Source organism: Aquarana catesbeiana, linkage group LG03 (genome assembly GCF_042186555.1).
Source record: "Aquarana catesbeiana isolate 2022-GZ linkage group LG03, ASM4218655v1, whole genome shotgun sequence".
Classification (NCBI taxonomy): domain Eukaryota; kingdom Metazoa; phylum Chordata; class Amphibia; order Anura; family Ranidae; genus Aquarana; species Aquarana catesbeiana.
This window is the reverse complement of record NC_133326.1, coordinates 43,402,510-43,416,091: the sequence shown is the minus strand read 5'-3', so window position 1 is coordinate 43,416,091 and position 13,582 is coordinate 43,402,510. Positions and strand designations below refer to the sequence as shown.

The 13,582-nt window shown below is 44.1% G+C and overlaps 1 protein-coding gene across 1 annotated transcript in view; it reads left to right on the top strand.

Moving 5' to 3' along the window:
* The window catches only part of RLBP1 (retinaldehyde binding protein 1), an 88,733-nt gene that overhangs the window by 13,496 nt on the left and 61,655 nt on the right, over positions 1 to 13,582 (top strand). Inside the window, exons 3-4 of the mRNA XM_073618446.1 lie at positions 1,771 to 1,899; positions 5,898 to 6,102. Coding sequence (XP_073474547.1) covers positions 1,771 to 1,899; positions 5,898 to 6,102 — 334 coding nt within the window. The remainder of the gene's footprint in view (positions 1 to 1,770; positions 1,900 to 5,897; positions 6,103 to 13,582) is intronic.

Sequence of the window (13,582 nt, the reverse complement as noted above, 5' to 3'; positions counted from 1 at the left end):
CAAAAAACAATTTTGTATTCAAATAGGCAGAGAACTTCATTATGAGTCTATTTATTTACAAAAAAGAGGGCCATTTTTAAAAACATGAGCAAAGAAATCTGTGTCAAAGTTGGAACTGTTGCCAGGAGTAGTCAAGCAATTTTCTCCTGTCAAAATAAGAACCGTTATTGGAAACAATTCCATAAGTTCACCTTCAAGAGACACTCCAATCAGTGGGGCTAGTCTTTTGGCCAGGTTGGCTAGGATAAGGTTGGTATTGGGGTTGTCTGCTTACTATCCTCCATTGTATAACACATACACATTTATGCAATGTGAACAAAAATGTACATGCACTGAAGAAAAAATCAACAGTTGACCCCTTTATTTCCTAAATTGGCCAACTCTCTATTGTGACCCCTATTGCTCTGATTCTAATCTTTCTATGTCACTACTGGGATCCCTGAAGTTTGTAAGTTTGTTAGTTGACAGGTACCGTCCCCACTTCTGGGAGACTGCGCCGTGGCAACATCCCTCGGAAGTTAGGCCCCCCCGCCTCCTTCCTCCGCCGCTGGGCCAGTTAGAAAGCACAGCGCGTTTCTCACATGCGCAGTAGGGAACCAGCTGTGAAGCCAAATGGCTTCACTGACAGTTTCCCTGACGACGAATGGCAGTGGCAGCACCCGAGAGCTGATCCGGCTGGGGTGCCGACATCGCAGGCTCCCTGGACAGGTAAGTGTTTGTAGCTGCTAACTTTCATTTTTTTCCGTGGGGGGGATGGAACTCCGCTTTAAGGCTTATAGCCTAGAACATGGGTCTCTAAAGTTTCTAAATAAAGGGCCAGTTTACTGTCCTTCAGACCTTGAGAGGGCCGGACTGTAGCCAGTAAGTGTAGAACATGCCCCAGCATCAATTGGAGTAACCAGTGTCCCATTATTGGTGTCAATGGAAGGAACAGTGCACCATCATTGGTGTCAGTGGAAGGAACAGTGCCCCACCATTGGTGTCAGTGGGTGGAATTGTGCCCCATCATTGGTGTCAGTGGGAGGAATAGTGTCACAATGTTGGTGTCAGTGGGAGGAATAGTGGCCTATCATTGGTGTCAGTGGGAGGAATAGTGTCCTATTGCTGGTGTCAGTGGAAGGAATAGTGTCCCATTGTTGTTGTCAGTGGGAGGAATAGTGTCCCAGTGTTGGTGTCAGTGGGAGGAATAGTGTCCCATTGTTGTTGTCAGTGGGAGGAATAGTGTCCCAATTCCTGATGTTGGTGTCAGTGGGAGGAATAGTGTCCCATTGCTGGTGTCAGTGGGAGGAATAGTGTCCCATTGTTGTTGTCAGTGGGAGGAATAGTGCCCCATCATTGGTGTCAGTGGGAGGAATAGCGCCTCAACGGCCAGATAAAGGCAAGCAAAAGGCCACATCCGGCCCCTGGGCCGCAGTTTGGAGACCACTTGCCTAGAACAATGCAAACTATAAATCATTTAATGATGGTACATGTCCCTCAGCACTGTGATCATGACAACTGAAAATGCCAAGGCATTAACATGTTAACCCTATGATGCAAGGGAAATGTGTTTACAGATTTTAGAAGATACCGGAGAGGTTTTTTTTTTTTTTGCTGAACTAAGAGATACTATTTACATATGATTATATATTTTTATATACTGGTATTATATGTTCCAAAAAGACCATCAGCTGGGATTCTGACCTCCACTATGCAACCTCATCCAGTACTCCATTTTCCTAATAAAATGTTTGTTGCCTTGCACTGATGATGTATGTTCTCTATTTCCAGACAGGAACATACCGTATAGTAACTGAGGAGGAACAGTCCCTCCGTGCCAAGTTGGAACGTCTGACAACCAAAGACCATGGCCCAGTGTTTGGCAAATGTGAGAAGGTTCCAGAACACACAGTACAGAAGGTAAGCAAGCTGTAGGTGGCAAAAACAGAAACATCAACCTTGGGGGCCTACTTATAAAAAACACAAGAAATGGGACTGTGAAAAAAATTGTGAAGGTGACCAGTAGACTCTTTGTTTCCAGAGAGTAAAATATATCTAACTAGTCACTAGGAGTAACTTCTCCCTTATTCACATTCTCTTTTATAAAGTTTTATTTATAAAGAACTCCCTAAAATGTAGGTAATTGCCAAACCTAATGCCTGATCTGCTCTAGAGTGCATCCGGAAAGTATTCACAGCGCTTCATTTTTTCCACATTTTGTTATGTTACAGCCTTATTCCAAAATGGATTAAATGCATTAATTTCCTCAAAATTCTACAAACAATACCCCATAATGACAACGTGAAAGAAGTTTGTTTAAATTTTTGCAAATGTATTAAAAATAAAAAAGGAACAAATCACATATACATAAGTCTTAACAGCCTTTGCCATGACATTCAATATTTATCTTTAAGATGTTTCTACAACTTGATTGGAGTCCACCTGTGGTAAATTCAGTTGATTGTACATGATTTGGAAAGGCACACACCTGTCTATATAAGGTTCTAGAGTTATATCAGGGCACAAACCAAGCCATGAAGTCCAAGGAATTGTCTGTAGACATCTGAGACAGGATTGTATCGAGGCACAGATCTGGGGAAGGGTACAGAGAAACTTCTGCAGCATTGAAGGTCCCAATGAGCACAGTGGCCCCAATCATCTGTAAATGGAAGATGTTTGGAACCACCAGGACTCTTCCTAGAGCGGGCCGCCCAGCCAAACTGAGCAATCAGGGGAGAAAAGCCTTAGTCAGGGAGGTGACCAAGAACTCTGTGGTCACTCTGACAGAGCTCCAGCATTTTTCTGTTTAGAGAAAAGAACCTTCCAGAAGAACAACCATCTCTGCAGCACTTCACCAATCAGGCCTGTATGGTAGAGTGGCCAGACGGAAGCCACTCCTCAGTAAAAGGCACATGACAGCCCAGCTGGAGTTTTCCAAAAAGCACATAAAGGACTCTCAGACCATGAGAAACAAAATTCTCTGGTCTGATGAAACAAAAATTGAACTCTTTGGCCTGAATGGCAAGCATCATGTTTGGAGGAAACCAGGCACCTCTCATCACCTGGCCAATACCATCCCTACAGTGAAGCATGGTGGTGGCAGCATCATGCTGTGGGGATGTTTTTCAGTGGCAGGAACTGGAAGACTAGTCAGGATGGAGGGAAAGATGAATGCAGCAATGTACAGAGACATCCTTGATGAAAACCTGCTCCAGAGTGCTCTGGACCTCAGACTGTGGCAAAGGTTCATCTTCCAAAAGGACAACGACCCTAAGCACACAGCCAATAACAAAGGAGTGGCTATGGGACAATTACGTGAATGTCCTTGAGTGGCCCAGCCAGAGCCCAGACTTGAACCCGATTGAACATCTCTGGAGAAATCCCCATCCAACCTGATGTAGCTTGAGAGATCCTGCAAAGAAGAATGGGAGAAACTGCCCAAAAATAGGTGTGCCAAGCTTGTAGCATCAAACTCTAAAGAGACTTGAGGCTGTAATTGGTGCCAAAGGTGCTTCAACAAAGTATGGAGCAAAGGCTGTGAATACTTATGTGCATGGGATTTGTTTTTTATTTTTAATGCAAAGATTTCAAACAAACTTCTTTCACATTGTCATTATGGGGTATTCTTTGTAGAGTTTTTGGTTAAAAAATTAATTTAATCCATTTTGTAATAAGGCTGTAACATAACAAAATGTGGAAAAAGTGAAGCTTTAAATACTTTCTGGATGCACTGTAATATAAGATTTAAAGCCCCCACTTCAGACAGAAACCAAACATTTTCCCTGCATTGGAGCCCCCCCACTGCAAGGGTTGAATGCTAAATTTTGCCCAGGGGTAGAGGAATAAGGTGTAATACTTACCTTATTCCTTGCTCCGGCAAGATTTCCTGTACGACCAGTTCAGAAAAGCCTCTTCTCTTCAGGCCTGTGGCCGATGGTTCCACAGAATCCACGCTGATGAGGTCTTGCATTGTAAGTGAGGATAGCAAAATCCCAAGCATCGGGGAGAAGTTCTGAGCTTCAAAGCAATTAGTAAGGCTAGCCATACGTTATATAATTTTCTTATTCAATTTCCTTTAGATTTTTCTTGTGGTGTAAGGGTCCGCCTGATTGCATACAAATTTAAAGTGTTTAGGCCTGACCTCATATTACATGGTTTTGGCATATGTAAAAAAAAATTGTACCAGAAAATGGTATCATGTATGGCCAGCCTAAGGTTAGTATTACAACCTATCCCTCTACCCCAAGCATTTAACCCTTGCAGTGTGACAGGGTCCAATTGCAAGGGAAACTTTTTTTTTTCTAAGTTTCAAATTTAGAAGTTTAACTTTAAGGTGACAGGGCGGTGACATCACTTTCTCCACCTCGTCCAATCAGAGAACGCTTTGTATTAATTCTCTAAATGGAACCCGGGTCGAGCAGCCAACCTCCTGTGGTCAGAATGCAACAGGGGAACCACTCACCACAGGACCCAGAAGCAAGTGGAGATCACTGGAGTAGCAATGTCTATTTCAGTGATTTACAGCTTCAGGGGCATCAGCCAGGTTTGGTATATACATAGTTACATGGGTCCAAGCTTGACCAAGGTAAAATATCCATATCTGGAATTCATCTTTAAAGTACTGTATATGTAAGCCTTCACCTTGTAAAAGCAAAATATTTGTGTATAGATAGAAAAAAACATTATAAATATCCCCCCCCCCCCTTTTTTTTATAGGTGATCACATTCCCTGTGTACTCAGCTGCATAAGAGTTGGGGGGGGGGGGGAGAGAGAATCAGCAGTACACTGATCTTTCCAGTGATTGGTTGCGCCAGGGTGTCGGGTGTGTCAGTAAAGCAGAGGGACTGGCAGGAACACCAGGGGTTTCACACAAAGGAAGCCATACAAAGAGAACAGGATACATGGTACAGCAGACACATATCAGGAATATGAAATGTTGGGTTTGCATATTCTTTAAGTCTTAGCTAATCACGGATATGGTGAAATTTCATCAAAATCTCACGATTATTGCCAACCCTGTAAATAAATGATAAACTCCTTACAGGCAGTCCCTGAGTTACGAACCTCCGAATTGCGAACGACTCCTATTTACGAACGGGAGGCGGCTTGACGTTTTGTGAATGCGCGGCCACTTTTCGACGGCGGACACCTCGGAAAACATCCAAAAGCGACGTCTGCGCATGCGCGGCTACTTGACAGAGCACCGGAAAACATCATAAAACTACGTCTCTGCCGTTCTGCGCATGCGCTTCCGACTTACGAACATATACGACTTAAGAACAAACCGGCAGTCCCTAACCCGTTCGTAACTCGGGGACTGCCTGTATTTTTAATATGCCTTGATGATGGCCAATTTAACTTCTAAGGCTTCATTCACACCTGTGCAACTTCAAAGTCCTACGACTTTGGAGTGCAACTTTGGTGCAACTTTGGATGGGTGTGACTTGGATGCAAATTAGGCTTTGACCAAGGATAATGGACAACTGTTGCACAACTGTCGCATGTAGAACATTCAGGTGCGACTTTTATGTGACTTTTGATGGTTTACATTGGAGTCTATGGCACTCAAGTCACATGAAAGTCAGACCAAAATTGTGCAGGAACCTTTTTAAAGTTGCTGCAACTTAAGTTCGCACATATTTGAACAGTTGTCATTGAAAAACATGGGGTGTGACTTATCATGCAACTTTAGTGTCCAAAGTCACATGACAAGTCGCACACAGGTGTGAATGGAGCCTAAAAGAATTGTGTAAAATGTGTACACAGAGCATTCTTCGACAACACTATAACTTATCACAAATACAATATTAACAGTTTTGTTTGTAAAGCTATACACACCCATAGATCCCATCTTTAGCAGCATGGGGAATAATGATTTTATTATGTATGATTATTTTTTTTGTATTTTTTATACTAGGCTAAAGATGAATTAAATGAGACAGATGAGAGAAAAGAATCAGCAGTGAAGGAGCTGCGGTCAATAGTAAAGGAGAAAGCCAGCACTGGAGATGACCTTTGTAAAGCTGTAGCAGAGAAGGTTGCCGAGAAGGAAGATAGTTTCTTTCTGCGATTCATACGGGCAAGAAAATATGATGTCAGCCGAGCCTATGATCTTCTAAAAGGTAAGGATAATAGTCATCCAAGAAGCTGTGATTGTGATCACTAAACTATACATAAGGTGTCCAATACATGATCAGACATTGGTAAGATTATTTGCAATGTAAGAGATGGTGTCACCTGCCCAGGAGTCCTCTATGAGTGAGCTTTGATGTTGATAGTGTTGGAGCTGCCCCGGGTGGATGACATTACTGCTCCCCCTATACCCATATTCAAGCGGTAGAGGGGAGCTGAATATGGACTTTCACAGGTTATCAAAATGTGGACAAAGTCATTACTTGGCCTGTATTCAGCAGCTCAACAAAGACGTAGACCCCCCAGAAGAGGAAATTTACCTGACTTGAGAAACCCAAGTGTAATATGTCCTAGAGTGCGTTAAATGAAAAATCGTTAGGAGTCCAAATCTTTATTGTTTGGTTACAACAGCAGGGCCAAGGACCTCAACGCGTTTCGGCACCACACATGCCCCCTCATCAAGGCTGGGGGAAATAGCAAAATGTTAAATAGACTCAGAAGTACTTTTGCATGTTGTAACCAGTTGAACAATAAAGATTTTGGACTAAGGTTTTTTCATTTGGCGCTTTACTGGACCTATTACACCACCATACCCATTTGGCAGTGTTCAGAGTAGGGTTGCCACCTTTTCTTCAAGCCAAACCTGAACACTTTAGCAGCCAGGGACACCTTTGGATGCCCCAAGGATAGTAGTAATGCGGTGCACATAGCGTGCCGCAGCCAAAAACAGTGGGTGTGGCCAAATTTCTCTTGCTGACATCGTCACCCTGCTCCCCAGTGTTGCTGAACCTGCCCCCAGACAGGTGTGACTATCTTGGTTACTTGGGGAGCTAAAGCCCGATCTGAATAATGTGTCCGGGTTTCAGTCCGCCTGGAACTCGGACACATGATTCAAAACCTGGACTGTCCAGGTGAAACCCGGGCAGGTGGCAACCATAGTTCAGAGAGAAGACTAGAGGGAGGGTGGTGGCCAAGGAGTGTATATTGAAATAAACCTGAGTGAGGAGTAGAGGGCTATCTAGAGTCATGTGACTCTTCCCAGAAAGGATGAAGTTACAGGGTATCTTTAAGCTAATCTCCTCTACATGCTACCTAAAAACAAACTGCATTCCCCTCTAAACTCCTAGGTTTTAAAGGAAAAGTACAGCCAAAGCTTGTTTGGCTGTACTTCTCCTGTGGATTATAGGAGTGCAGTTTGTTCTGCACTCCTGTGACCTGTTTTCAGCAGACAGTGGGCTGAAGCCCGCTGATGTCACAGAGCCGGTCCAGGCTCGGGCAAGATCGTCACAATGAAGAATGGATCCGCCCACATCCCTGGAGCGGCACCCGGCTCAGTGAGCTGCGTAGAGCCTGACCCGGCTGCTCCCGTCCCCTCCACAGCCCAGCACACCAGTGAGCGAGGAGGGGGCAGAGCAGACAGCAGTGACTGACAGTCACCAGCTCTCAGGGAGCCCTGAGAACTGAGCGATCGGCGGTGTTTAATCTTTTGGTTCTCAGTTTTAGAGCCGATGGGAGACATATGCAGCATCCACCTAGGTAAGTATGATTCTAAATTTTAAAAAAGTCCTTACTTCTCTTTTAATTCTAAGTCATAATAAATGTTATTCTGTAAATTGGTTCCATTCAAATAATAGGATTGTGGTGACATCACTACCCTTGTAGTCCATTCATACTTCCTCCAGCTCCATAACTGAAGGGCCGTACCTAGGGTTACCACCTGTCCAGGATTCACCCGGACAGTCCGAATCACGTGTCCGAGTTTCTGGCGGACTGAAAACCCGGAAAAATTATTCAGACCAGGCTGTGGCTCGCCAAGTAACCAAGATAGTCACACACATATCTGCTGCAGGCAGCTGTCTGGGGGCAGGTTCGGCATCACCGGGAGGTGGACAACAAGGGCAATTTGGCCACACCCACTGTTCGATGCAGCATGCTATGTGCACCACATTACTACGCTCCTTGGGGCACCCAAGGTGTCCCAGGCCACTAAAGTGTTCGGCTTTGGCTAGAAGAAAAGGTGGCAACTCTAGCCGTACCTTGGTACGGATCTGCTCCTGGATGAATAGTCTCCAGGATCCAGAACATTGCTGGTGACCCACTTATCAATTCTATGCAGGTTTCAATGCAAAAAAAAATTCTGAATGCACATGTATTATTAATAAATGCAGTTGCATTTATTTGTTTTTTTGCAAAAGGTGGACTTGGCCTTAAAATTACTTAAATGTCTGACCATTAGATGGCACTAATGTACCAGCATAAAACTATAACGTTTTGTAACAGTTTATTGCCGTAGTTCTCGAAAATAACATCTCGGAGAACATATTGAGTTTGGTTGGTTCATAATTATCTGTTTTATTGTAATTTTTTCTTTTGTGGAGAAAGCCAGAATACCCGGCAATATTAGCTATATAGCTAATGACACAAGCACTACGTGTGTAATATACTATGTAGTGAAAAACACATTTTTTGAGTGTATGTAAAATTGTTAACCTCACTGCCCCATGTGCAAGGTTTGGTTGGGCCTCAGTTACACATTTTTAGGAATAAAGCAACGGCCATCTCTCTGCAATGATCTGGGGAGATATTCCATGTGTTTCCTGGAATAATCACTAAGCACAATGCATCCGATGCGTAACTTGTAAAATCCAATTGTATAGTAAAACGTATTGTAACACTGTAAGTGCATGACAAACTCCTCTTCCTGTTGTGATGAGGTCATGCCAGGAGCATGTGATCGCTGCACAGATAGTCTAAGGCTTAGCAAATGAAACAGATTAACTGGCTTGTGATCTTACTTTTCATCCATTAGCAATGCTTGTGATTTTCCTGATGCATAACAGAGGCTGAATTCATATCACTTGTAAAGTAACTGGTAGTCTGGGTCCCTGGTGCCCAACCTGTAGCCCGTGGGCCTAATGCGGCCCTTTGGTACTTATTGTGCTTCCTCTTGGGCCTCTGTTGACACTAGTCTGTGATCTTCATCCAGGACAGTGAAGGAAAATTAATCTATAGAAGGTTTTCTAGTAGTTAACAGCTTGCTTTATTTCTTTCACACTATCTTACTTTTTGCTCCCCTTCTCTTTTCCCTTTTTTGTTTTTCTGTTCTCTTTTATAAAGAATATTGCTGAAGGGATATCAAATACAGGGCTGTACTGAGCACTTGTAACTGGACTGTAAAAGTGGATTTTTTTCTGAAGTACAGTGTCAACAGTCTATGACTGTCCCTTTAACTGTTACTAATCCCACAACAGTAAAATCAGTCTGTATATGCAGTAAAGCATGATAGTTATGCCGCGTACACACGACCGGACTTTCCGGCAGACTAGGTCTGATGGTCTATCCGACGGACTTTCAGCGGACTTTCCTAACAAACGGACTTGCCTACACACGATCACACCAAAGTCCGACAGATTCGTACGTGATGACGTATGACCGGACTAAAATAAGGAAGTTGATAGCCAGTAGCCAATAGCTGCCCTAGCATCGGTTTTAGTCCAGACTAGCATACAGACGAGCGTTTTTTTCGACCGGACTCAAGTCCGTCGGAAAGATTTGAAACATGTTTTATTTCCAGATCCGTCGGACTTTTGGGGGAAAAAAAGTCCGCTGGAGCCCACACAATTGTCCGATGGAGTCTAGTCCGCCGGACCAAGTCTGCTGGAAAGTTCGCTTGTGTGTACGCGGCATTATATTCACTGTGGAACCTAAGGGGTTAGTCCTCTGCATTGTGTAAAAAGGCTTTTTGATACTGTCTTCTGATCCTCCCCTTCTTCCACAGTCCTCAAACCATCTCCTGATAGAACAGAGCCTTGGGGGCACTCTGCACATGCTCAGTTTGGTGTGTATTGCTAAAGAGGTTTTTATTTTTTTTGGAAGGGTGCATGTGATCAGCACAGGGCCAATCAGCACTGTCCAGGCAGAGGGTCAGGGGTCCTGCAGCCTTATAGGACAATCAGGAGAGAATGAAAACTCCTTGAGAACTCCTACAAGCTTTAACCAGGCACTGAAAGAAGTCAGAAGACTGCTATATACTGCTGAGGAGAAAAGATATTTAGCTGTTTATGTTTACTAAAACTATTGCATTTCCATTGTCTGTGTACTGTGGGAGACCAGATATAATGAATGCAGGGTCCTGGGCTTAGTAACACTTTAAAGCTCAAATCCGGCAACTAAAAAATGTATTCCTTGCAGTGGGACTGTCCCTGCACTGCAAAGTTTAATTGCTTGTTTTGGTCTAGGGGAACAAGAAAATAAAACATTTACATGCTACTCCCCTAGACCAGTCTCGGCAGCTTCTTCTCCCCCACACTCCAGCATTCTAAGGTCCTAACGTCATCAAGACATCTGTTCCCCCGGCAGATGGTGCCAGGGGAGCACCATCTGCCGGGGGAGCAGAAGATCAGGTAAGTAAAACAGTTTCACCTCTCCCCTAGACAAAACAAGCTATCAACCTTTGCAGTTTGGGTGCAACCCCACTGCAAGGGGTGACTTTTTAGTTGCGTGGAGTTGGGTTGTAACACATGACACTGGTTTTCTACTGCTCCTATAGAATGTTTACAGTCTTTGACCATCTCCAGTTGTATGTCTGCAGTCTCAGACAGTTATTTTTTTTGTAGCGTTGCATTCACTAAATTTTATGCGTGGTCCCTTGGTGATCTCACCTGCCATACTTGAGGCCCATTATGTCAAGAACGTTAACCACCGCTGGTCTGGGCCCAGGTATACTGTATATTGTTAATTTTCTTGTTCTATAAAGAGATGGTGTTAGACTCAACTGCCTATTTTAAACATCTGCTATGAAAACATAGCATTATGATGTATTTAACTACTTGAGTACCAGCCTGTAATACCCCTTCATTGCCAACCACTTTCCAGTTTTTAGCACCATGATAGTTTGATTGACAATTACTCTGGCATGCAACATTGTACCCAAAGTAAGCAATTCTGATTTGAGAACCTCTTCTTACAATAATAGCACTGGGATTCACTCAAAAAGTATAATCGGTCACTCACACAAAAGGCTGTACACTTAACATGTTTTCAATTTTTGACTCAAAATAACTGATCTAACTAGATACCTAGTTGTATGGTCAAAACCACTGTCTAGTCTAGTGCATTTCTGTACTGATCTTTCATCTCACACAAGAAAGAGGAACCTGTAAATGAAGACAGCTGTCTTTACAAATGTTACCTCTAAACTGGGTCTCGAGGAGATCCTGGATGTGCCAAAGCATGGCCCGGTATTCCTGACAAGATCAAGCCTCTCTCCACACACCGCTATGCAGCTTAGTACAATAAGGCTCCATGCACACTGCCCAATGCCAGGAACGTAGACTTCTTGTATTCTGGGCACTCACGCCTGGATGCATACTGCCTTAAATGGTAATAGCACTTGAAGCTCTGGGCCAACTGTTCCAGACACAGCTGCTGTCAGCCTCTCATTGATCTTTTTCAGGCTGCCAGTAACTGGATTGGATGGTTCACCCAGGGCAGCCATCAGAAATTCTGGGGCCCCTTACACATCTTTGGGCCTGGGCCCCCCAGGGCCTGACCACCAACATTCCCCAGGGCCCGCCCACTGGCCGTCCCACCAAATCCACCCACTGGCCATCCCATTGAGTCCTTTGGTGTACCCGCTTTTATTTTAACACTCTTACAACTTAATGTATGCCCATCCATGCCCAGCATCATCCATTCCTCTCCACAATGTATGTCCATCCACACCCAGAATCATCCATCCCTCTCCACAATGTATGCCCATCCATGCCCAGCATCATCATTCCCTCTCTATAATGTATCCCCGTCCAAGCCCAGCATCATCCATCCCTCTAGTATGCCCATCCCCACCCAGCATCATCCATTCCTCCTATTATGCCCATCCATGTAAGATAAGGTAAGATAAGATATGAGTTTTTTCATTACTTTTTAAATAAAAAGTCTCCTCAATCAGGGTTGAACGTAAGCCTGAAAAATCAGCAGTCCTCCGAGGGTGCATTAATATAGACATAATCAAGCCTATGGACAGTTGATAGTATTGATATTGAAGAAAGTGTGCCCTTCATCAAAGGGCTTTGACCAACTACATATGACCTTGGCCCAGGTCTAACAGGCCCACTGTTTGCATGGATTAGCCACATTAGTCTAGTGGTCTTAAAAACTGCACAGTGTTCTCCTGACACAGGGATCTTTGAACACCAATTTAAGGAAGCCATTATCAGTCATCCTTGGATTCAAATATCTTGGCCTTCTACAGTCTAAACCGGTGGATGTGTGGACATAACATCTTACGGAATCACTTAAAGCTGCTCTGCGGTGTGGCTTAGCTGGTTCAAACTGTCAAATTGTCAGAGGGATCACAAAGGGTACTGCAGGAGTACCCTCAACCTCTTCACCTCCACTTTGTTGTGGGGTGCCACAGGACTCTATTCTGTCATCATTGTTGATTGCCATATACTTGATTCCACTGGGAGATATCACCCAACACCATTGTCTAAGCTACCTGTCAGGACCTGGGCTCAAACCTGGGACCTCTTCTGTGTCTGGCATTCTTCAGGGATTCTTCACACTGAGCTATCTGGGATGCTGGACAGCTCCTTGCCTGATCTATTGGATAATCCTACCTGATCCATTGGAACAATCCTGCTTTGTGTCTTGATTGCTGTTGAACCCTGAACTACTTGCTCCTCCCATGAACTTCCTATATAAGCCTTGCCTCTGCTCTTCCTGTTGCCAGATTATTGTGGTCTGATCCTGCTTACTACTGGAGCTACTATTGCTGTTGGAAACTACTTTGGCTTGTAACCCTGACTATGAAACTCTCCTCCTGCATCGACTTTAGCTTGTGACCCTGACTACGAAACTCTCCTCCTGCATCGACTTTAGCTTGTGACCCTGACTACGAAACTCTCCTCCTGCATCGACTTTAGCTTGTGACCCTGACTACGAGACTCTCCTCCTGCATCGACCTTGGCTTGGGACCCTAACTACGAGACTCTTCTCCTGCATCAACCTTGGCTTGTGACCCCAACACTGATCAAAGGTCTAGTTATTCAGACTTTCCAATCTCTTGCAGACCCGAGAACTGAGCTTGTCTGGCATTGTCGGCCATTGGTCTCCACTCATTACAGGTATTCTCCTAACACTACCATGGCTATGCAGATGACACACAATTCTACCTGTCTTTCAGACCAGACTCTGGTGACCATGTGACCAAGTTTGACAGGTGTCTTACTGACATACAAGAGCTATGTAAGACCATGTAACTGGTTGAAATTGAACCTAGGCAAGACAAAAGTGTCTGTAACTGGAAGCCAGAAGCTAACATTAAAGTGGCAGCAAACACATCCAGCTGATTTAAACTTTGGTAATACAAATTTTATGTTATCAGACCATGTGCACAGCCTGGGTGTGATCCTGGATACTGACTTATCCATTAAGCAACATATATAATTTACTATTACATCCTCCTTC